A 24305-nucleotide genomic window follows, 5' to 3' on the forward strand; every position below is an offset into this window, starting at 1 on the left:
CTCCGTATCGGTATCAGTAGTCGCTCAGCGACTGTGTATTTCCGTAGGCGGTGTGTGGGTCGTCCGCCCCTGCGGATGCGACGTTCATCGCAAGGCGAAAGCCATCATTGAAGCCCGGCCTACTCGGGAGATCTGGTTGTTGTCTGACATACGCCTCCGCATGGGCCATGCAATCGACTCGCCGATCCCATGCCTCGGCTATCGGGTCTCCGGGATGGTAGTTGCCAGAGGGATCCAACGCAAATATGCCTCTCTTCAGGTCATCAAAGAGGTCATCCGATATGTCAACAGGAATCCGCTCCAACCGGCACCTCAGCTTATCAAAAACGATCTGAGCGCTACGTTGCCGTAGCTTTCTGTATCTGGTGATCTGATGTTCCATCTGGCGCCAGATACTGGTCGCCTCCTGGGAGGTCCTCAGGTCTATCATTCGTTGGCCGATGCTGCAGGCTAATAGACATAGTCGTTGCGCGCTGGCCTTGAACAGTCGATCGATTTCCAGGGACGCGGCGCTGACAACCGCAATGATCTGTTCGGCCAGGAAGGGGCGGTATATTTCCTTCCAAAAGAGCATCCAGTTCCGTATGCCCGTGCGAGCCTTGCTCATTCGAGTCAGCTCAAGAGTGACGACGATGGCACGGCACATCATGAGGTCCTGAGCCGCATACTGGCGAAGCTTTAGAACGGCCTCTGGCGGCGTCGATCCAAAAGAAATTTTTTCAATGCCAATGTCTGGAGTGGATGCTTGGGGATGGATCTCTGATAGATGGGTGCCCTTGTGCTCGTGCTGCAAGCTTTCAGATGTGCCCTTTGAGGGCCACACCTGTGGGTTCAACAGCGGGATGGCTGGCGCAAGGCCGACAGCACAACGGAGAGGATTACGATCCATAGCCAGCAAGCAAATCACATCACACGTAAAAACAGAGGGGGAAAAAAGTAAAAAGTATATATATCGGAAGCTAAAATAGATCTAGCGAAGGCCACACAGGATAACAATGAAGGGACGGTGCCTGAGTAATAGGTTAGTTAGAGGGCTGAGCACCGACAGCGAGGTCACCACACACATAACTAACTAGCTAACTAGCGAGCTTTATTACCAGTCCTCAGCATGCAGTTGCGGATCAGGCCGCGTGTGAGCCTGGCAGGCGCCGTGGAGTGGTTGGGTCGCGAGCAGCGCAGCCTTTCTTGTCTCAATCGCGGCATGGCAGGCGAGCGGACCACGTTCTTGTGGGGAAGACGCGCGCGTTCGCGGGCATGCCGTCCGAGCTCAGTTCAGGGGCTGACGGCATTCGAGAACGTCCCAAAGGAAAAAGGATGCCGGGAATCCTGTTGCGCTCTGTCTCGCCCAAGAGCCTGCCGAGGCCTGGCGTTCCTATGAATCCTCTGCTCTGTTCCTTCACGACAAAAATAATCCCCGGCCAGGCTGGACTCGCCACGGCCGTTCAGCCCGAGATTATTTCCGTTGCCGCGACAAGACCGCGACCAGCGTGTGGCTTTCTTGGGCTCGCGGTCCCCAAGAACAGCAGGGCAGGGATCGCGGCCAGGCCAGCCAGCGCCGCCTTGCCGCATCCCGCCTAGCGCCCACCCTGGCATCCGCGGTTTGCTGCGGCGACGCGTCGAGCCCGCCCAATCAACGCGCCCCGCCGCGCATCGCTGTAGCTTTTGGCGGAGCCAGCCCAAGCCATTAGCGAGTGCGCCTGGCCGCGATCAGCCTCTTTTGCAATTAATAGTCCGCGCCATCCTCCCTTTTCTCCCCGTCCTGTTTTTCTCCCAGTCAATCCTTCTTTCGCATTTAATTGTGCTGCCGCTCTTTTTCTGCTTACTGCTGCGCTCGCTGTCAATCTCTCCCGCACGCGCCCCTGACACTCTCGTTCTATCTCCTCATTCTATCCGTGCCAGCCAGTCTCCAGCTCTATCACACTTCGCATTCGTGTCTGCTGCCCTTGCAAAAATGCATTTCTTCAAAACTCTGCTTGCTGGCGCTGCTCTTGTGGCCTCCGCGGTCGCCCAGGGAAAACTGGCGTTTACCTCTTTCCCAGAAAATGTTAAAGTTGGATCTCCAGTGACTGTGACATGGAGTGGAGGTGCCTTGAATACGGTACCATATCCAATTCCCTTACTGAAACTGCAAACTGACTGTTCCAGCCCGTTACCATCACATTGCGAAAGGGCCCAAGCAACAACCTCAAGGACGTCGCTGTTCTGACCAGTAAGTTCTTCAAATATCGATTGCTTCATTCACCCAAGCGACTAACATGAGCTGTCTAGCCTCTGCTACTGGCAGCGCCTTTACTTGGACTCCACCATCTTCGTTGCCAAGTGGACCAGACTATGCTCTTCAGATCTCGCAAGGCGATCAGATCAACTACACTGGTCTCTTTGCCATTTCTGGGGGATCTGGCACTCTTCCCTCCTCCAGCGCTGCTACTACCACCCCTGCTACCACGCCTATGACAATGACTACACCAGTCATCACCTCATCTTCCAGCTCTTCCTCCATTGTTGTGCCTACAACTACCATGTCTCCTCCTCTCAGCACCGGCCCACAGATCAGCAGAAATACGAGCACTACGATTGGCAGAAACTCGACCATCAGCACCCCGGGACTTACCAGCACCCGCGTCCCAACTCTTACCCCTAGCTCTTCTTCGGCTCGACCCACTGTGGTTCCTACTTCGAGTCCAAATGGTGCTTCGGTCATCATGGCCGCCCCCGGTGCCCTCCTTCTCGGCGCTCTCGCTGTGTTCGCATATTTGAACTAGGACAAAAAGTCGCTTTCCACTTCTTGATAAAATATTTTAAACCGCCTTTACTTCTCTTTCTATAATCCCTTGTTTAAAGAATGACGATCTTCCTGAAAACCTCTTGCCGAGGATATTTATTTTACGGTTTATCCTGTCACCCTTTATCAGGGCCCTTTTTATGGCTTGATTGCTCGTAATATACTTGATTCTCTTAATGCGTGTATGGAATATTGGCGATCGATGGTCTTTATAGTATTTTTCGTCTCGCCTCATTTATATCATTTCCTGCCATTTCCCTTCTTCCCCGGGTAGACCGTTCGCGCCGCCCGACATGCCTTTTTAACTGTTTGAATGGGCCATCTTCACTTTTGTATGCCCTGAAATGACGATGAGTTAAGTTGCTAGATCAGTTTTTGCAAAGCCTACAGTATTGTGTGAAAAAACGTAGTGTATAATTTTTAATGATATTAGTATGCAGCAGGCGCTTGATGTCTCCACTCAGTTTCATTGATTCCTATTACTAGCTCTGAGAAGTTGTATGTAAGATAGAGTCAGGTAAAAATATTAATTTTTTATTTATTTAGTATATAATCATGCACATCCTGTTTTCGAATGCGTTCTGTAATCCATAAATATCTATGGTTAAGTATATTATAACTATGGAGTATACAGAGTGCTCCAAACATGTTCCGTTTTCTGCTTTCTGAAACATCTCTTGGGGTATGAACTAACTAGTTAGGGTGTGAGAACAACTATTTTTAAGTAGTTAACTAGGTATTAATAAATGTAACTCATCTTAAAACTCTCATCCTATGAAACACCGCCATATTTCAAACTGTTTTGTTTTGCCTGTTTTGTGCTTAATAAATTCATAAAACGTCCCAAGTCATTACCAGTCCGACTGTTACATTTTACCCACAGCTTCCGTGTTGCAGCTTATGCCGTCGCCCTCCTCCCTCTGCATTCAGCAGCACCCCTACCATACATTTCTGATCCAGTCACTAAGAATGATGAATAAGTGATGAAGCAACACAGATTTCCCCAAAAATATCAAGTCCCAGTGGAGAAACGGAAGTCGGTCACGGGTCCATTAAGCGGTGTCACTTCACCATCGCCAGCTTTCGACTCTTCGGTTAGAACAGTATTGTATCAAACTTGATGGACCATATTAGAGTGGTCAGAGAGGCTTTGAGCACTCGAAGAGCGTCTCCTGACTCTGGACTGCTCGCTGCTACTCCCATAACAGAATCCCCGCCCCCGCAAGTCTCTCTCACGAATGTTGAACCACGTCTGAATATGCACCAGTATAATGGTTTTTTTGACTCGGCAACGTCTACCCCTGAAAAAGAGGCTAGTATTGTTGCTGAAGGTAAATCCAGTGCGTGCACTGCGCAGATTGTTCTTATTAATTTCATTTTTCAAATAGCTGACTTGTACTTTTTTTAAACCCTAGATGTTGTATCTCAGTCGCCGCCTACAGTAACGAATGGTATGTCTACTACTACTATAGAATGGTCCTCAGCTGTGGGACATGCTATGACTGGTAAATCTGGCAGAGTCATTCATAACCTTCAAGAGGATATTGCGCGTTTAACACGCGAATGCACCCTTCACCGGTCACGCGCAGAAGAGGCACAGCGAATGAATGAGGCACTGAAACAACAATTACAAACTGTAATGGATCGACTGAGACACTCAGAGCAAGCATATGATATGAATCTTGCTGCTGTTGATCGGAAAGATAGAAAAATTGAAGAACTAAAGGCTGAAATGCTGAATGAAAAACAAAGGCGGATACATGCGGAAGCTGATGCACAAAGAACTACTCAGCTGGCTATAGAAGAACGCAATGCATATCACCGCTCTCTTTCTGAGGCACAAGATACTGCACAGCAAGCACACTCTCAGTATGAGACATTGTCTCAAGCTCGCCTGAGAGATCGACGAGAATACCAATTCCGATTTAATACCATCCGCCGGGAGCTGGGAGAGCTGTGTGCCAGGGAGAAAGAGAGACAGAACCAACTCAATCGATTCGATGTCATTATGGAGCAAAAAAATCGTGAAATCGCGACCGGTCGCGATCGTATGGAACGATTTAGCCGTTTATTTGAAGAGTACAAAGCAGACCGAGAACATGCCTTTGAAAAGCTTGTTGAGACAGGCAACCGTAATGATAGGGCTATTTGTGATGCCATTTCAGAAACAAAGGATGTGACGGACAAGATGAAATGGACCATGAACGTACAGAAGGAATTCAAAGGGGCAGAATGAGGGGCTAGCTGGATTGGCTCCATTTACTTTCAGCACGCCTGTTCTCATTGTCTCAGGAGCAGGCGTATCGTTTGCATACCTGAATCAGCCGCACATTATATATGTGATAGAGGTAGATTAGATTTTGAACACGACGTGGTGGAGCGACAAGCCTGCAGCCCACTTCATTTTCCGGCTGTACCTACGACTCATCGTCCATGATTTTTCGGGGACATGTCCGTCCCCCCATCTTTCTCAGCGCGAGATAATTGTCGGTTACTTGGAGCTCGTAGCCAGCTTCTGAATTTCTCTCGTGAGAGATCAAACACACCAATCTGCATCACTGATGGGTCAGTTTTGCGTTTGATTAAAAGATATCCTCGGTACCTGCGTATCTGCATGATTTATTGCGAAGGGCCTCTAGGAAAAGGATTTGCCCTTGTACGAATCTTACTATGATTTTCCAATCATAAACCAGATCATAAAGAGGTTATTTAGCAAGTATCTTGGGTGCTATGTGCCATTGTTTCGAGTGAGACCTTACAGAAAAGTTGCTTAAACTGCTACTGGCAAAAATACAGACAATGTAGGCGCAAAAATTATATGGGGTGTTTGTCCGTTGCATTCTTGAAGTAGGAACTGGCAGGCCTCTATGGGTTCTTTCAGGAATGCATTCAATTCTGCTTTAAGACCTTGCTTGTGGCATCAGTTATCACTACCATGACTAGATGTTGTTCCCAAGGCAACATCTGTCTAGTAAGCAATACCCTTACGGGTATTTCCGTCCCCAAATACCCACACTTCAATGCTAAATGTGCTTCTTCTTCTTCTTCTTCTTCTTCTTCTTCTTCCTCCCATCCCCATCCTTACTGTTTTATTCCTTTGTTGACAGCACCCTTCTCTTATGGCTAACGCAGGCACTCAGTAGCCTAAACTCAGGCTCCAGGGTAACTTCTGCCTTTCCTTCAGTCAGGACTGAGTCATAAGACTCAGTTCCATCTGTGTCGGGCCTCCCTCTTTTCAAAATCGTCTCCCATCAATGGTCTCTTGCTTTTTCTGTTTATCTTCCTTTTACCCCACTCCACATACATAGTTTACACAAAGAACCTCAGGTCTTATAACATACCCTACTAATACGAAGTACACATATCCAGTCCCTTCCAACTCCTACAGCTTCCCTTTGATTTTTGTGGCCTAGGCAAACTTCACTTACAAGGCAAAGACGAAGGCACCCTAGGATAATGGCTGAGACTCAAAGGCTAACTATAGCCTCCACCTGGAAATTTGACCCTGAAATGGTATGCTTAAATGGAGAGTTAATATCTTTATTTTCGGCTACTAAGTTTACTATCTCTTATTTTCAGGCTCTTGAAATACAGTCTCGTTTAAGGTACGTTAATTAGAACACATCAGCCTGACCTTGGCATCTGAGGTTGAATTGAATGGTTTCAGGGAAAGCCTCAACAATACCGAGCAGGCATTTTGCAACCACGACCAAGAGAACCACGTGAGTGCATCGCTTAAATTTCCGACTAAAGACTAACCCACCTACTACAGGTATTCACTGTTGGCAGCTGTGAAGTGGTGGAAACTGCTTCAGCTCTCGGTCAAGTGATATCAGTGGTCATCGATGAAGAAAAAGATAATGATTTATTGGAGGTATGGTTGTCTGGTCCATGACAAAGCCCGTATTTGAGAGCATCGGCTGAAGCTTGTTACAGAAACCCAGGATCTGCCGCATTATTACCCCGTCACGTTTAGAGGATACCCGTTTTGATACTGATCTAGATGATGATGGTGAATCAGAGCTGGTTAGCATTAAAGGGGACATTTCCGTCTCGTTACATACCAGGTACTGGGAACCTAAGGGTGAAAATGTAGACTGGTTTCTAAAATCGCCCTATAATGTACTAACTGAAGTCGCCAACGCAACGAGGGCTCATATAGCCGTAGAGGCTGAAAGTAAAAAAATACGAGTATCAAGCATCGTTCTTGCTCATGTAGAATGCGCTATTGATAGGCTGCATAATTTAGAGCAATCGGCTGTGAGTATACAAAATTCACCATTGCTGCAGACAAGTTACTAATTGTTTCTCACGCTCGGTCCAAGTCTCTTGAAACTTCGCCATATATTGAAAATATATTGCATGTCCACGAGCATGACGACCTCCAGTTAAAACTATGCACTGTTACCAGCATGAATAACTCAGTGGATCAGAAATTAATCAGCGATCATTTACCACACGAAAAAGGTCAGCTTGGTGGGTTTTATATCACAGTTGTGGATGTGCCCGATGCAGAAGATAGGAAGACACTCGGAGCCAATGCTACACCGCAACCGATACCCGCAAAAAATGGATGCTCAGCAGCCTGGATTGACTATCTGTTCCTGGAGCTTGGAGATGCAAACAATACTCCTGGAATTCCCTCTCCCAAAATCACGACAACGTCAGATAGCTGGAAGCATTCGTTGTCTTTGGAAACAGAGCACCCATGTCTTTCTCTCCCAAACATAATGCAACCCAACAGTCTTCGATTTCTAAGTCGAGAAAAAGCCTCACTCGTCGGCAGATGGGTCACACAAGGCGTCGAAGCTGGTGCCGTGGGTCCTTTGAGCTCCGAAGTCTCCACACGAGCTCCTTCTCCAGAACTTTCTCTCCCCCCGCCGGCCATCCCTGGTATTAAAAAACGAGTTGCCATGACCAAGGATAATACAAGCCATGGATACGGTGAGAGCCATGAGACCATCTCAAGAGAAAGCATGGAGGCTCATCTTGTCAACGCTGATGTTCCAAATTTCCAAGCTCCAGTGTACAAAGCAGGGAAATTCACTATCACCCCAGAAAAATGTAGTGGTCAGAACGAGTCGAATTCAATTTTCAAGGACCAAGACGCTCTCCTTTTATGTTCGACGTTTGAAGTGCCACGGAACACAAACAAACCCAAAATTTTGGACATGACTGATGTAAGTTATTCAGCTGGAACCGCAAGTCCGCACTTATCATTCGATCAGACTCCTTCGGTTCCCACCCGTCCTCCTGATCAAGCAACAGTATGTATTGGCGGCTCGCAAGTTGATAATGCTGAGGTGGCAAATGATGCCACTTGCTTTGCTACGCAAAATCTTACTACTCGCATACGTGACATGGGTAAGCAGAGTTTTGGTTTTGCAGAGACCAAAAAGAAAAGTCTTGCCCCTATACCAATACCCTACGAAAAGAAAACCAAAAGTCAATGGAGGTCATTGCGAAATGAACATGACGATATTTCCAAAGATATCAAGGGCAAGTATATGCAAAATGAATCAATCCACCAAATTGAAATTAATTCCCAGGGTACTTGCACTCAACTAGCCGACAAGAACGAGCAGGCCCAAGTATCGGATCGGATCAAGGAACGGTTACAGGCAAGAAGCGAGGTAGATACACGAGTATTTCAAAAAGTTATGCAACAAAAATCTCCAAATATCCGAAGCAAGAGTGATTCGAAAGCCTGCCAGAAGGCCAGAAAAGAAGCAGTAATTGCGGATGCTTGGGGTCCCAGTCCGCCATCAGTCGATGTAAAGCCGAATTGTCTGGCTAACTCGACTCTGAGTAAATGGAAAACAAAACATGCAGCGAAGATGGTGGCTAAAGAAGATAAACAGATCGAGAATATCTGCACTGCTCTACATCCTATTCTCACCGCAGTCCAGTGCTTTCAGGGTATTGTCTCCCTTGAGTTTCAATTCGGCAAAATCTTGATTCATAACGTGCCAAAATCCTATAATGATAGACCTATTGATGTGAAGAGCTGGGAGAAGCTATTTCGGCCACAACATGGTATTCGAGGCCCTAGCACAAAGTTTTTGGAAGCACTGACCGTATCCGGGGAAGATGTGGACCGTTTCCTTGATGTTAAAAACAATACCGGTGACAATTTATTTTCAAAGGACCCATTTGATCGCCGCGTAATTTACCAGTTTCATTGTCGAACAAAGGGCAATCAATCCATCGTTGTCGAGGTTGATGAAACCGGAACAGCCGTGGTGAAAATGCCCGAAGCTTTACTAGGAGCTGTGAATGTTCATTCCCCACAACGGGCCTGGGATATGAGAATTGCTGTCAAGGGAGCAAGAGAGTACCCAACAGGGATAGACAAAGATGTCGATAGTGCTCTGAACGATTTGATCAATAACATGTATGTCTATCCACAGAAGTCACAGCTTTTACTTTTCACGCAAATCACAAGTGTTGATACTCTCCATATCACAAAAGTCATATTGCGCCGTACTACTCGCCATGGTTTCGTCGAATTAGGTGATTCCTCACTTATAAACGATCATGGTTTGTTTCTAAAGGTTACCGAGGTCCAGGATTTACTTCTAGGTCAAATGGCCGATGAGAAATCATATATTCGTGCTCGCTCGTTAAGCCCTAATGAGATGATGGCTAATTCAAAATTGTGGTATGAGATATCTGTTACCAGTTTGGCTATTGAAGACGCCTTGGAATCAAACAGATATCTCTCCCCTGGACTGCGTACATTTGAATGGCAACCCTCAGACTTCCTATATGAGGATACGGTTGCTCCTGAGAACTCAGACCCAAGACCAGACACCAAGAACAATATCAGACCTGGACTTCTGACTCAAATGTACTCCATTGTTTCAGCGGTCCTCTCGAAAACGGAGGGAATGAAAACGTCAACCTCCGACCACTACCCCTGTCATCTACCGACTGACAGTACTGTTGCAAGACATAGCCTCGGAGCTAGTCCTATAGATGATTATGTCCACAAGACTATCAAGACAAACAATGCTCAAGAAATCTTCAATAACCTAGATAACTTCAGCAGTAGAACTATTGATGAAGCAGAGAGCTTCTGGTAGTGGCTGCATGAAAGGATCCATGGCTACAACATAGTCTATCTCAAACTGACGGGCAGATACTATTCCTAGTGTGTAAATATCATATATTCTCTTTACTCTCTAGTTAGATAGAATGGCTGGAAAGTATCAATTGCCAATTTGTGTTGCAGTTGGGCTCTTTCATAGCTATATAGCTCTTAAAATTAATAACGAAATGACACGGAACTGGTTGTTATCTGTATCCAGCCAGGATCAATTGGACAACTGACCAAAGTACTATTCTTATGTTATGCCCCATTCCTGGAGTAGAGAGATTTTGCCAGGTACTCAATATAAGAGAGTCTGCTTTCAAGAATTTAGAGATTAGTCTATATTCCGCAATGAACCATTAGTATGCTTCAGCCACAGTAACTGGGCATCCACAGCAGCCTTGCGAACATCCCTCCTTGGGTCATCAAGAATTGATCTAAGCGACTGCATAACACGGCCTCGCAAAGGTAGAAGCCGCGATGGCTCCGTATTCTCATTAATGTTCGAGTTTTCGAATATTCGTGGAAGTACAAGGAGGTAGATACACTGAGTAGCTTTAAGGCGTACTTCTGAGCTATTGAGCATATTCTTCTTGGGTGCACTTTCATTAATATCGAAATTTGTAATTGTCGCGGCACGTAACAATCTTATCACTAAGTCTTCTAGGTAGCCAGTTTTATCCAGATAGTAGAGGTCAGTATCGCGGATTATGGTCCCAAGAGTTTCAAGGGTGGCCACCTTGATTTGTTGGGATTTAGCTCCTATCGAATCAAGAGCTTGAAGCAGAAGAGGCATAAGTGCGGAGATCTCAGACAGTATGAGAGACGAAGGGAGGGTGGACAAGATGCCGGCGAGGGCGCTGAAATATGCTTGCTTCCCCTGATCCCGCTCATGAGAAAAACCTACCTTGTTTCGGGCGGTTATCTCCTGCATTTTGTGGGAAATTAATGGTATAATTATATTAAGGACACGTTGCTTGGTGAGTAGACGAACGTTGGCACCATCATCGACAGATAAAATATCGTCGAAACTCAACAACAAACTAAATCCGTTTGCAGATGCTTCTCGTACCGACAAGTCCGGGTGTGAGAGCAACATTACAAGTGATGAAAGAATACCGGTAGTGGCAGAACAAAGTCGAAGTATCAGAGCCTTGGATATCCAGAAAATTGTCCTTAATCGCTGTATTGTGACCGCTCCACCTGGTTTAGAAGATGGCATCAAAGCAAACAAGATGTCAGAAACCATATTCAAATCAGATGGAGGAAGAAATTTGTTGACAAGGAGCGCCAACTGACGGACAAGAGTGGATTGGATAGAAGAAACACTTTCGGAGATCGCGAGTTGCGTAAGGTTTGCTACCAGCTTCGCCATGTCGTAGGTGGCATTAAAAGTAGTTATGGATTCTTTGGGCAGGCCGGCTAAAAGATATGTCGACAGGATCATAGTGCGTCGTAAAGATTCTGGCGGATCAAGCGAATATGGAACAGGGGTAAAACCACACTGACTCGAATATAAGTAATATACGTTTCGGCATACCTCTTGATATTTGTCGCGGGGAATTGGTCGAACAATGAGTCGGCATAGACGGCCTAGGCTGTTAAGAGCAGTCGGAGTGTTTAGAAATGAAGCCTGGCTTCCAATCATCGCTGTGAAAACAGCCCTTTCGCATAGATGGCGTACAATCTGGTCATAATATAGGCTGAAATGAACATCGTTACCCATGCCCTTGCGGCCTATTGCATATAAAATTGTCATAAGTAATGAATGAGGGTATGTTCTAGCGCTTGAACTCTCACATGTCACGAACATCTCAAGTTTGCCCAACAGATGGCGGATGAGAATATACAAAACATCTCCTTCGACCCTGATTTGTGCTAGATTATCCAGGATGTCAAGGCAACCGAGGCCAAAGTCGTTATCGCACTCCGGTAGGTTGGACATGAAGGCCGGAATTGTTATATCAAGGATAAGGGTGGGCTTGTATTTTGAGATCTCTGTGAGAGCTTCGATGACGCATTCCTTGAGCCGACTACCGGGAAGTTGTTCAACAAGTAGAATATCATCAAGCTTCTGCACATACAACCTGACTTCATTATTGTTGAGAAAGTCTCGAAGCAGTGAAAGGTGCAGCATTCCAGAAATGGCGACTGTACGCATAGATAACTCTGCTCTTTCAGATCCTGCTAGGGCATTGGTGAATATTTCGACGAGGTTGATTTTATAATCCAAAAGAGGATTGGTAAATGCTGTATCGATCCCGATGGTTTCCCAAGAGCCGAAGAGAACAACAGCAGAGTCTAATAGATCAACGAGCGTCTCGAGCAGATGTATCCTTTCAGGGCTTTTGAAATTTTTATATCGCACGAACAGGCAAGGGATTACGGATTGTGAAATTAATGTAAACGCCGCAGCAGAAGCAGAGGAGAGTGAGGCCAGTACCCGCTGAGCTGGCATTGCTTGTTTTTGTTGAGGTTCTTGCAGCTGATCCTTACATTCTCTTAATATTGGGTTCAGATACTGAGCCAATGACGATTGTTTCAATATGCCATGAACGTCAACGGACAACCGTCTCGCCAGTAGTTTGAGAGTTTGCAATGACTCTTCAGCAAATACATTATCCTGCGCATTGAAAATCTCGAATCTTAAAGAATCCCATATTGTTATGGAATACTCCGCTATAACCGCAGGCTCATATGACGATATGCACGCACAAAGGGCGTTCAATGCATCTTTCTGTTGATTGTCAGAAAGTTCAAGTGTAAGAGTTGGGAATCTTACTTTTACGTTCAAAGAGGTGGCATCAAGTTTATCAAGCAATGATGGGAATGCTAGCGAAGCAAAAGATTGGTTGGAGGAAATGCAGTCCTGTAGCCGGTTCTTTAAATCCTGTGCCGTCATCTGAAACGAATCACCTTGGTGAGATCGAAAAGTCACAGGAAAATATCTGAATACGGAATCAAATAGGACCTTTCTATATTATTTAGTACGATCCAGCAATATCTTATAGGACAAAAAGTAACAGCTAACCTGAACGTGATGGGATATGTCCCACTCCACAATCACGACTTTGAGGATAGAAAATACGAGCATAAGGTTTCTAGGATCTCTCTCTCCGTTCACAAGCTCAATTATACCCACAAGGGATTCATCCGACATGTCTAGAAGAGCTAGTGATAGTCAGACTTGATACACCAGGTCAGAAGATAATCACTGTACAATACCTTCTCGATAGCCGATCATTAGACTATTGAGTATCTGCAGAACTTGAAATCGCTGAGACCGTAGACGGGAATGAAAATACTCAGTGTTTTTAAAAAGACTAACGCCGTATCAGCCGTGAGCACCAAGGCGACACAAAAAAGATGTTTAGGAATGATATCAAGGCTGAAAGTGACAGAATTACCCTCGGGCAACTAATTTTGCCATGTTCTTAGTAAAGCGGCTAGAATCTTGTAATGATTCCAGTCCACAAATAGCGCCGTCATCTTCGATCCGCTCACAATAGAAAACAGTTAAGGCTTCTATTTGTTGCTGTGAGAGAAAGCCGGACGGCAATGCTTGAATTACGGCAGTTAAATAGGACATAGCTTTCCCCCGTATAGAGGGACTCTCATCGCTAATATATTCGCTAAGCCCTTGTACAACCTTTGTTAACGTTGCCTGTTTTGTGTCAAGCTCTACAAGGAAACCCAAATTAGTTTATTCTGTAGGTATCAAGGGGGACATACTCTGTGCAGTAATTTTAGCTAGCCTAGCTGCCTCTTGTCCATCATCTTCTGCTACAAGAAGGAATGCCCGTAGTTCATTCATCTTTGCAAAAACTCTGAATTCTTTGGGCCTCGATGTCGTTACTCTGTACAGAGTACGAGTATGAAGTCAAAAGGGAAAAAAGTTCAAATTTGCGTCATAGCTAACTAGTTAGTTATGTAATCAAGTAACCAGTTAGTTAACTATATCTATAGTTAACTAACTACTCCGTACTCCGTACCTAGTTATGAGTTCAGAGTATATAAATAAAGTATTCCGCACTAGTTATAAATTAACGACCTAGTTAGTGGACAAATTTATGATCTGGTTACTCCGTACATAAGTACTTGGAATGAAGATACTAGCAGAAATATCAAACATAGACAAAAAAGGTAATTATTTGCTGGTATACTGTGAACATTTGTTTGGACCCTTTCTCATCATTCCTGTCTCAAGTAAGCGGATTTTTCGAACTAAGACTTTGGAAGACATCCCTAGGACTTTGCATGCTTAGCTCAGAATAAAAGAATATCCCCTTAAGTTACCATGGAAAACCAAGTTAGCTCCACCTCTCCTACAGGAGAGTTCCTCAGCAGTGTGGACTTGAATACCCGAAGTGCTGTGCTATCCGACGTTCTTAATAATGCACGGAACATCAACACTTTTTCCTCAGCCACGCGAGAATTTCAATCCCTCTCGATCAGGCTCGATGATCAGTCTCTGAGCACGACTATCTTGGCTCCGACAAATATAGCTATTGAAAAGTTACCCAACAAGCCCTGGGAGAAACGAGATGACTATTCAAGCTTCGGTATCCATAATGGCTACGTGGGAAAGCAGGGCGAGAAGCGAGCAAATGAGAACCTCAAAAAATTTGTCAAGGCTCACATTATACCCGGGACATTTACTAAGGAGCAAAAAGCGTCTACGCTGGCAGGCCAAGAGATATACTGGGATAAATGTGACGATGGGGGAACTCGGGTATGCGTTCTCTGGGTTTTTGGTAGTGGATATGATCTTCCTAATCTCAGCACTAGATTTTTCCTGGTAATGTACAAGTTCAATCAATCGTGCGAGCTTGTAATGGCGAAATTTGGATCTTGGGTGGCACGATAGGGTATGCTTAGATGAAGCGATTCTGGTTTTTAAGTACAGAAGCTCTAGGGCCACAAATCTATCTTAGCAACGGCGGCGAGCTGACCTTTTGCAGCAGGCGCTCCTCTATTCCCTCAAAAACACAATATTGCTCCATGACCTCGAGGTTTTCTGCTTCGGCTAAGAATAGTTTATCCGGGTCTTGGCCGGGTCCAAATGGATTAACAGTAGTGGAGGGATGCGTGGGGCTCATTTGATGTAGCATCTGGCCAGCGGCTGGGAAAAAAGCGAAAGCAACATTGTTAGTGTACTATTATCTGGTAGAATCTGCCAACTCAGAAATAGGGTGGGCACGTACAATTCTCACTTCCAAGGATGAACCCAAAAATGGGCTGAAGTCCAAAGAGGTTCAGAAAATACCAGGAGAGACTTGATACCCATCTCACGTCTAAATCGCGAGTGATAACACCCGATTGCAGCATTGATTTGAAACGGATTGTCAAAGGAAAAGGTAGTTTTACTGCAAAGCATTAGCTTTGGTGGGATAACTGGTGAGGTAAACACATACAGATAACAAACCCAGAAAAAAAGGCATTGATCCAACTCATAATTAGAGTCTGTGGAATCATCATGGCCATATTGCTTTTCATCATTCCCATCATTGCATCCATACCGGCTGGATCAGTCATCGGATTCGGTGGACCTTTCCCCCGGCAATCAGAATCTTTGAGAAACAGACCAGTTTTATATGCAGAAATAAGATAAGCTTTTCGGGCTGCAAGCGATGAATGGCCGATAGCCGCAGAAGCGTTATTGCGAAGGTTGATCCCACGTAGCAGTGAAAGACGTTCGCGATATTCCGCTAGGCTCGTAGCCGGTTTGGCAGGGCTTGTCATCAACACTGTTGCATAATGACGAAGTATACCAGTTAGTACCTAGTAGTAAAAATCAGATTTTGCATTATCGCAGAGCAGATTTAAGCCGATTTGTTCTGCATACCATGACAACAGTAATAGGAATTAAAATCCAGTAACTAAATAGAAAGTCAATGGATAGTCTGACAGATATAAAACATAAATTTCAGCTGCTTACAATAGAGCTGAATCCCGAAGAATCACTTGCTCCAGGGCCTGAGATGCCATTGTCACTGAGTAATAAACCCGTATGGCTTGGATGATCTTGTTGCAGCTGTACCTTGTACTCCGTATGGAGTTTAAACGATGTATCGGAGTATGGAGTAGTTTAGGTTGGTTAACTACGGAGTAGGTAGGCTACGTACGAAGTACCAGGTAGTTAACTAACTACTACTCCGTAGTTCGTTAGCAATAAGCTACGTATACTCCGTACTGCGTAATGACTTTACATACATACTACACGCTGCTTTAAAGAAATTCATACTCCGTATCCTTAAACCATTCAAGAGGACAAATACTTCATACGGAGTACAGAATAAATTTTCACAAATTGGCTTCAACGCAGAGAATGAAATTCATCCAACCCATTCGTTTCTTTTTTTTTGATCCTCCTTCTATACACTCCTATTTCGATGGCTGCAACTATCAAAATTCCTGTGTACTCTCTTAATGGTAGTATTTGATTTCTTTCTGGTGACCCCAACCGCCGCTAATCTCATTTTGCTAGAGCTGAAAAGCACAACGGACGATGCCATCGGCCCTTATTTGATGTCCTTACCACAGCCCTATACCTTCATCGCAAGTAATATGAAGTCTAATGTACGATTATCACTGGGCTATCTGGCCGTATGCCTTGCGGCAGTGACGTTCTACGTTGACTATACCCAAGGCTGGAAAGCTACAACACTCTGGATCACCCCTGCGGTAGCTACATATTTTATACTTAACCTTGCCTTGACTATTTGGGTCTGGGGTTTTGAAGCAGGTCTGGTTTTTCAGGGCTCACGTGGTCGAGGTGAACGGGTATTTGCTTCGATTTCCAACCAGTAAAAGATTGATGCTAACACGACTGTACATTGGCCAGATATATCTTAACTCCTCAGTAAAAAAACATGCACCCTTATATAATCTTCATGTCCAATATACCTCACCTTCCGGCCACAAACAAGAGAAAACGATTGCCGCCCCATTCGCACAGTGGTTTACCGCCCCCGGTATCTTCCGTCATGAACAGTTCAGGCAATGGCTTACAGATCAGCTACCAATACTGACCAAAAAAAGTGAAAATTAATCGTAATATTGCGCCCTACAAGGCACATCATTGGAGCCTCGAGTGTATCATACGATTTGTACACTGTTCCATGGCGCCTTGTCTACACACATAGTCCTTCCCGAACCGCATGGCAGATTATCTTCAGCTAGAGAATAAGTGTCCTATAAGAATTAATTTTCATTCTACTCAACTCACAATATTTATCAGTGCACTCGAGAAGCTGTAGATTATTTGTATGTAATAAATCAAAAGCATGCCAACTTAGAAGCATTGATCTAAGTGGCAATACTGTCATAAAAACCTTACGTAGTATGCTTAAGATTGTATTGAACGTATCTAGTCTCTTAACCCATCTGCCAGGTGTATCTCAGCCCTGGAGTTTTGAACAAGGCGCTAGCAAGACGTGTTAGAACTTAGAAAATGATATTTACTAGATATCACCAGAGACATACCAATAAGTTGCGAAGAAGGATAACAATGGTCACCTTTCCAATGGCGGGAACATATATGGAGGCTTTTCCCTTTACATCTGGGCCAAAATTCTAAGGACACTAAGTGAGTAATCTACGTGTTAGGGTGCACGTTCTACTTACCTTTTGACTAGAAAAATTTATGCAAACGGCTCCAGGTCTTAATAGCTCTATGTCAAACTTAAATAAATCACCAGGCACTCCTGATATAACAACATCACATTGTGGGACTGCGTCTTTCATTGTCCATCCATCCATATCAACAACTTCATGTTTTCGATTCTTAATACCCTCCCCTCGAGTAAACTGTTGGACACCCGTGATGTCCACGCTATAAACACAAGCGCCATCATTGGCAAGCAGAGCAGCAAGTGGTCGGCCCACCACTTCCGATCGATTTATGACACAAATCGTATGTCCGAATAACCTGTTTCCATAGGGTAGAATTGTATTATAGATTCGTAGAAATTCAAGGATTTTTATGACTGCGAGTGGCGTACATGGAAGAATTGACTTCCGACGCTGAGGGCCTGGCTCGGGGTCAAGGAATCTTATATTTTGATACATGTTGAAGATATACTTGTGACTTAACCCTTCAACATCTTTGGATACATCCACTATCTGCTGGAGGTACTGGTCTTGCCTGTTGTTGAAGATAGGGTAGTAGACAATAATACCGTCCACATCAATGTCCAAATTTGCCGCAAGAATTGCATCCTCAATGTCATCGCGGTGGACTTCACAGAGGGTGTACCGGAAGCCGCTGTAAATAGCTTAGAATAATTCACACTGTATCGTAACAAGCAATTATAGAGAAGTTCAGGGAGAGGTACAAAAGCGCAAGGACGGAACAGCTTACTTTTCTTGACATGTCTTTTCTGTCCAGTTGGCATACATCCGAGCAGCTGGGTCAGAGTTCGCCAAAAAACCAACAAGGTGTGGTGGCTTTTCAAGATATTTGCGGCCCTCGGCTACTTCTTGCAGTAGGTCCTTCGCAACATTACCAGCCAGGATAACTTTACAGGACGCAACAGCATGCTCAGGGTTTGTTGCCATGTTGGAAATGGCTACTTTCATTTTTTCGGACAGATGGATGGCTTTATGTATCAGGCGGCTGACGACGAGCTCGCTGCAAGCCAGGAAAATTGGGTTCGCACAATACATAATAAGAACCAAAATTTCATAGAACGTGTAAATACAGGTTCACATTCACACATCATCTGAAAAGGTATGTATGTACAGGCTTTACATATATACACCTGTGTAAGTATGTAAATATATACCCCTACAGACTGTGGTCAAAGAAATACAAACATACAACTAACATCTCAGTAGCAACAATAAACTCTACTGTATTTTTGACACTGGGAGCATGGTGAGATTACAAAACCTCATAACTACAAGAAGGAAAACAGAGAAAGTAGCTTGTGGGATACAAAGTTAATAAAAATAGTTCAGTTTGATGATTGTACAAACTACCTTTCTATACAATAAAGGAATTTTGGTGGAATTACCAAGGCGCTTCTCTATGAGAAGCTCTTATTAAACGCAAGAATAACATCCTTTAGCTGAGCCTCCAAGTCCTTGCTGAGTTGCCCTTCTTTCTCAATCTTTTCGAGCACATCGGCCTCATTTGCTTTCAAATGGGCCAAGAAATCAGCTTCCCACTGAAGAATTTTCTTCACAGGGATGGAGTCAAGATGACCATTAACACCAGCATAAATCAGTGGAACCATTTCGTTGACGGCCATGGGGGAATATTGCTTCTGTTTCAGTAATTCGGTTAAGCGCTCACCACGATTGAGGGTTTGTTTGGTCGAGGCATCTAAATCGGAACCGAATTGCGCAAAAGCAGCAACTTCGCGATACTGGGCTAAGAAAAGTTTCAAAGACCCTGCAACTTGCTTCATAGCCTTCAGTTGAGCTGACGAACCGACACGTGAGACAGACAGCCCGACATTGATAGCGGGACGAATTCCTTTGTAAAACAATTCGGATTCCAAAAAGATCTGGCCATCCGTAATGGAAATGACGTTAGTCGGGATATAAGCTGACACGTCACCGCCTTGGGTTTCGATGATTGGAAGGGCAGTAAGGGATCCACCGCCGTGCTTGTCGTTGAGTTTCGCGGCACGTTCAAGCAAGCGAGAGTGAAGATAGAAAACGCTTAGAAGAAGTTAATAACGCCAATACAGTAGAGAAATCTCAACCAAAACTTACTCGCCAGGATAGGCTTCACGACCCGGAGGGCGACGAAGCAAAAGAGACATTTGACGATACGCGACAGCTTGCTTCGACAAATCATCGTAGATAATGAGTGCATGTCTTCCATTATCACGGAACCATTCTCCCATGGCACATCCAGTGAAGGGTGCAATGTACTGAAGAGGGGCAGCCTCGGATGCGGTGGCGGCAACAACAATTGAATATTTCATGGCATCATTTTCCTCCAGGGTCTTAACAAGCTGGGCAACAGTTGAACGCTTTTGGCCAACCGCAACATAAACACAGTATAGTTTTTTAGCCTCGTCGGCGCTGCTGTTCCATCGCTTCTGGTTCAACATAGCATCCAAGGCCACAGCAGTCTTTCCGGTTTGGCGATCGCCAATGATCAATTCACGCTGACCACGGCCAATGGGAACCATGGAGTCAACACTCTTAAGACCAGTCTGCACAGGTTGGTTGACAGATTTACGTGGCAGAATACCAGGCGCCTTGAGCTGAGCGCGGCGTTTTTCAGAGGTCTTGATAGGACCCTTTCCGTCAATTGGGTTGCCCAGAGCATCAACAACACGACCCAAGATTTCAGGTCCAACAGGAACATCAACCTAACAAATATTAAAAAGAGGTACATTTCCATCATTCATCAACTTACAATCTCGCCAGTTCTTTTAACTGTCTCACCTTCTTTGACCAGACGATCAGAACCAAACAGCACAACACCAACTTGACCAGCCTCCAAATTCATACACATTCCTTTCACACCCGAGGCAAATCTAAAGGCAGCGTAAGCATCAACGTCTTTCACGCTATAAAGAATAACATACTCAACAAGCTCCTCTGCCTGGACATTGGTCATTCCATGGACACGAGCAATACCATCACTATGTTTCATATTAGCTAGGGGTTATCGGTTAATGCCTTAGAAAAGAAGGCGGGAGTATATTTACCCAACAGAGAGGACTCTGCCGGTTTCCGCAAGACCTGCCTCTTCCTGAACACCTCGAATCCTTTGCTCAAGGATAGAGGACACTTCAGTAGGAGCAGCCTTGGCTTCAGCGGCATATGATCGGGTTTGTTTCGAGGCTGACACCAGAGGTGCTGGGGCAAAGGTTCGGATCTGTTGCGCGGGAGAATCAGCCTGATATTAAGCACAGAAAACCAATAAAAACCAATTCCATCCCGTGTGGTTTTCATGGTATTGATTTAGATGAATGAAGGTAATCGGGATGTGGTGTTGATGACTTGAAAGGTAAGTGAGAAATTCGTACCGCTGCGATCCTACCCGTAGCCGAGACGGCCGTAACCGTGCGGCTAGATTGCCGTAGGGCGTTTCTAAACATTGTGGAATATCTGGTAACTGAAGAGATATGAATTGGGCGGTTGGGGGAGCAATTGGGCCAGGGATGGCTGAAGAGAAAGGATTGTGGACGTCAAGAGAATAAAGCTGCGTTGTTGAGAGGAGGTATGTGTACTAACAGAAATGAGCTAGTTGAAAATTATTATTACCGATATCAAACTAAGTGTATGTATGTATGTTTGTATTTACCCAGTATATACATCTGTCTTCATTATATATGGGACTTCTGGAAAAAACTACCACTATGATTTTCGCTATTTGAAATGAGGTGTTGTATGAAGTATGGAGTACACCATCGTCTATACGTAGTATTTGTACACAACAATTTGTCAGTGTTGAAGAATACTTTTCACTGTTGCCCTTGTATCAAAAATTTTTCCAAACAGTAAATAATACAGTATAGACTGATACGGGCCCTTACAAATTCTAAATATGCGAAAGATATGCGCGTACGGAGTATAGAGTACCCCAGATGTATGTCGGCAGGTGTAGATGTGTAGGTACTCTATGTGAAGTAGTGTTTCATACCCTGTATGTGTATGGTTTTAACGCTATGTAAAATACCCGCATACATATAACAGCACAATCTGGAGTACGGAGTACAAGACGACAATTATTGCTAGAATATTGAATACGGAGTACGAGATTCCACCTCACCTTTGGCTTGTATGTAGTTATTGCTTATGGTTTTGATATGTACTCTGTACGCCGTATGATCCAGTCATTCATTGCCTCTCCATTACTTTATGTTTTGAATAAAATATACGTTTGAGCAGTATATATTTCTGATATGTAAAGATTTAAGGCGCTACTGAAATGTAAGAGTCACTTTGTGTATATCTATGTATAGTAGAATAGGTAGTTATTCGCACATACTTCAGTGAGAGTCTTTTTCATGCCAACCTAGCAGTCAGGATGAAAAGAAAGGGCATCAAAAAGTTGCCTGTAGAATAAAAGGTACATTGCTGAATCATTGAAATTCAAACAGGCCGTTGTAATTGCAGTCTAAATACAAGCAGCTACCTTTACATCGCCTTTATATTTGAGCTCTTTTTTATACTGTTAAGCCTAGCCAGCTCGGCATTGACCGCCTTATCAAGACGGGCTTTTAGGTTGGGGCGATATCCAAATGAAAATAGAATTTCCAGCCAGACGAAGAGGGGGGCAAGGAATAGAGCTTGCACAACATTGTCCACAAATGCAGGGGAGCGGCGCTCAAAGATGGCATGTCCCACAATTTGGAAGATCCATGCGCCAGCTTGTATCCACAGCGACCAGTAAACTGCTGCACTCCCATAAGAGTTATTCAAGTAATTCACAAGTGCAGTGCCGCCTAAAAGAAGGGGGGCAAGTAGAATGCCAGCGATCGGTTCCAATACAACATATAAAGAAGCGTATGAAAACCCTGCAATGCTAGCAGCGTTAGGTGGAAAGCATTTGAAATCAAGGAGCTCTGGGACGAAGAAAAGTGGACCCGCAGAAGCCACCTGAATGGAGGTTAAAGTATCAGTATTGGCCGTATGTAGCATGTACTTTGTATGTAAGTCCATACATAGGTACTGAGGTTCAGTGTGAACGCACCCAGAGAAATATGCAGAACATTATGACGGGTACACAAATGATGTGAATCGCAATGTTGACCTATGTCATAATTAAGAAAAGGAGAGTCTCACGAGAGAAAAATTCCCACTTACAGGATTATGATGGTATGCGCCATACTGTCAGGTAAGGTTGTATCAGCTACATTGACTATTTAGTTCAGGAAGTTAATGTTACTTACAAACAAATATTGTTTTTCAAGATCCAGCGCCATTGTGACTGAAAATTCTAGTATTCCGCGTTGCAAGGTGGGCTAGGGGTTGCAGATATGTTGAGGAATATGGACGTTGATTCAGGAAAGAGCGCATTGGCGGGGCGTAGATGGAAATATCATCTATGGGCACCATTCGGTGTCCGATTTCATGACCGAGTCCATGTGATCCTCAGTTGACTGAACTAACTAACTATCCCGAGGTCATACTCCGTACATAAGCAGGTGCCAATGGACTTTTACCTCATCATCTCAGACGCGTGCTGTTAAAGTTCTTTAGTGTGAATTTAGTGTTTGAAGCTAACCCATTTGGGTAATCCAGCCAGAACCTGATCAGCACAGTGTCTGAGTCAGTTTTCAGTTTTTTTGCAGAAAGTTGAAAATTATCATATAAATTTAAGAATTGTGAATTAAGTCAGAGTCATACACATTGAATTTACTACTCTGAGAATTTAATATAATATTTTTTTATATAGATTTCATCTATAATTATATTTAAATTTACTGTAGAGTTTTTTGTTTAATTTACTTCATATTATTAATTTTTTTCATTTTATTATCTAATAGAGAATTTAAAAAATACTGATTGATCAGTTTTAATATGAATTTTTTTTTTTTAAGTCAATAATTTCTTAGTGCTTATTTATCTTCTTTATAAACTGATCTGAGTCTTTACTATTAAGATTTCATGTTATCTGTTTTCACATAATCTTTTTAATTCTATTGTGTTCAATTCTTATAACATTATCAATTTATTATTTTCAACTAAGTATTATTTAGATTTTTTAATTAATTAAATAAGTAATTTCTTTATTAAAGTACATATCTTTTTTTCATTTTCTGCTCTATATCTAATGTACTGTCTACTTCTGAATTAATTAAAAATACAGTATGTGTTGTGTTATAAGAGTGTACAGAAAATAGTAAAGAAGAGATAAATTTATTTAAAATGATTTAGAACTACTTAATAATCTAACTTTTTAGTACTGAAAACAGACTCTATTTACAATAATAAGTGTCAGATTTTATTAATAATCTTCATAAATGAAACAGAGTAATATATACATATAATTAGTATTATTAAATTAATTTTTAACTGTATGAATGATGATTTCTTTTTCTTTTTCAGATCTATATTTATAATATGTTTAGCATTTAATGATCTGAATGAATTGGCAGCATTTTCTTCAGAGAAGATGTGTGCATATAATGTAATATAGTCAGACAATATCAACACAGAGTTCACAACATTTACACTGTTAATTGCAATAGTAGTATTATTTTTGAAGACATCTTATACAGATAGCAAAATGTAATCAGTAGGTTCTGAGACAGAATCTGCAATGTTACTATCATTAAGTATATTAATATCTTGATCATTGTCTCTAATAAGAATTTCATTAATTAAGATCATATAAGTTTAAGTTTCTGTAATAACTTCTGTCATAGCTTCTTTAGCTGAGATAATTTCTAATTTTTAAAGATTTTCAGAGATGTTTTATCAGTATGTTTAGTTGTTTTTCTGTCAATTGATCAT

General features: G+C 43.5%; 10 protein-coding genes across 10 annotated transcripts; 4 read left to right on the forward strand and 6 right to left on the reverse strand.

Moving 5' to 3' along the window:
• Window positions 1–13: 13 nt before the first annotated feature.
• LOZ57_001403 (uncharacterized protein) lies at window positions 14–889 on the reverse strand (the record flags this gene model as incomplete). The annotated part of the gene is made up of 1 exon (XM_049250493.1): window positions 14–889. One exon carries the CDS (start codon window positions 887–889, stop codon window positions 14–16), a length of 876 nt encoding a protein of 291 aa, XP_049110853.1.
• A 1062-nt stretch (window positions 890–1951) lies between these two features.
• On the forward strand, window positions 1952–2762 carry LOZ57_001404 (uncharacterized protein; the record flags this gene model as incomplete). The annotated part of the gene is made up of 3 exons (XM_049250494.1): window positions 1952–2098; window positions 2146–2209; window positions 2269–2762. The coding sequence occupies 3 exons, from the start codon at window positions 1952–1954 to the stop codon at window positions 2760–2762; spliced, it is 705 nt and encodes a 234-aa protein (XP_049110854.1).
• A 1140-nt stretch (window positions 2763–3902) lies between these two features.
• SHE3 (mother-specific HO expression) lies at window positions 3903–5018 on the forward strand (the record flags this gene model as incomplete). Its single annotated transcript, XM_049250495.1, has 3 exons — window positions 3903–4113; window positions 4198–4233; window positions 4255–5018. 3 exons carry the CDS (start codon window positions 3903–3905, stop codon window positions 5016–5018), a joined length of 1011 nt encoding a protein of 336 aa, XP_049110855.1.
• A 1220-nt stretch (window positions 5019–6238) lies between these two features.
• Window positions 6239–9867, forward strand: LOZ57_001406 (uncharacterized protein; the record flags this gene model as incomplete). Its single annotated transcript, XM_049250496.1, has 6 exons — window positions 6239–6295; window positions 6362–6387; window positions 6450–6504; window positions 6555–6656; window positions 6719–7042; window positions 7108–9867. The coding sequence occupies 6 exons, from the start codon at window positions 6239–6241 to the stop codon at window positions 9865–9867; spliced, it is 3324 nt and encodes a 1107-aa protein (XP_049110856.1).
• Window positions 9868–10209: 342 nt separating this feature from the next.
• Window positions 10210–13689, reverse strand: LOZ57_001407 (uncharacterized protein; the record flags this gene model as incomplete). The annotated part of the gene is made up of 6 exons (XM_049250497.1): window positions 10210–11612; window positions 11676–12846; window positions 12907–13046; window positions 13101–13198; window positions 13283–13556; window positions 13608–13689. 6 exons carry the CDS (start codon window positions 13687–13689, stop codon window positions 10210–10212), a joined length of 3168 nt encoding a protein of 1055 aa, XP_049110857.1.
• Window positions 13690–14172: 483 nt separating this feature from the next.
• On the forward strand, window positions 14173–14742 carry LOZ57_001408 (uncharacterized protein; the record flags this gene model as incomplete). The annotated part of the gene is made up of 1 exon (XM_049250498.1): window positions 14173–14742. The coding sequence occupies one exon, from the start codon at window positions 14173–14175 to the stop codon at window positions 14740–14742; it is 570 nt and encodes a 189-aa protein (XP_049110858.1).
• Window positions 14743–14800: 58 nt separating this feature from the next.
• On the reverse strand, window positions 14801–15863 carry LOZ57_001409 (uncharacterized protein; the record flags this gene model as incomplete). The annotated part of the gene is made up of 5 exons (XM_049250499.1): window positions 14801–14997; window positions 15080–15241; window positions 15290–15656; window positions 15721–15754; window positions 15814–15863. The coding sequence occupies 5 exons, from the start codon at window positions 15861–15863 to the stop codon at window positions 14801–14803; spliced, it is 810 nt and encodes a 269-aa protein (XP_049110859.1).
• Window positions 15864–17244: 1381 nt separating this feature from the next.
• On the reverse strand, window positions 17245–18434 carry mtd1 (Methylenetetrahydrofolate dehydrogenase [NAD(+)]; the record flags this gene model as incomplete). The annotated part of the gene is made up of 4 exons (XM_049250500.1): window positions 17245–17301; window positions 17361–17450; window positions 17502–18141; window positions 18238–18434. 4 exons carry the CDS (start codon window positions 18432–18434, stop codon window positions 17245–17247), a joined length of 984 nt encoding a protein of 327 aa, XP_049110860.1.
• A 470-nt stretch (window positions 18435–18904) lies between these two features.
• ATP1 (Alpha subunit of the F1 sector of mitochondrial F1F0 ATP synthase) lies at window positions 18905–20941 on the reverse strand (the record flags this gene model as incomplete). The annotated part of the gene is made up of 6 exons (XM_049250501.1): window positions 18905–19544; window positions 19599–20206; window positions 20254–20374; window positions 20426–20482; window positions 20549–20739; window positions 20870–20941. The coding sequence occupies 6 exons, from the start codon at window positions 20939–20941 to the stop codon at window positions 18905–18907; spliced, it is 1689 nt and encodes a 562-aa protein (XP_049110861.1).
• A 1042-nt stretch (window positions 20942–21983) lies between these two features.
• Window positions 21984–22771, reverse strand: LOZ57_001412 (uncharacterized protein; the record flags this gene model as incomplete). Its single annotated transcript, XM_049250502.1, has 4 exons — window positions 21984–22445; window positions 22540–22599; window positions 22653–22676; window positions 22739–22771. The coding sequence occupies 4 exons, from the start codon at window positions 22769–22771 to the stop codon at window positions 21984–21986; spliced, it is 579 nt and encodes a 192-aa protein (XP_049110862.1).
• Between the last annotated feature and the right edge of the window lie 1534 nt (window positions 22772–24305).

The sequence above is a fragment of the Ophidiomyces ophidiicola genome, assembly GCF_022830035.1.
Source record: "Ophidiomyces ophidiicola strain CBS 122913 chromosome Unknown scaffold_3, whole genome shotgun sequence".
Classification (NCBI taxonomy): domain Eukaryota; kingdom Fungi; phylum Ascomycota; class Eurotiomycetes; order Onygenales; family Onygenaceae; genus Ophidiomyces; species Ophidiomyces ophidiicola.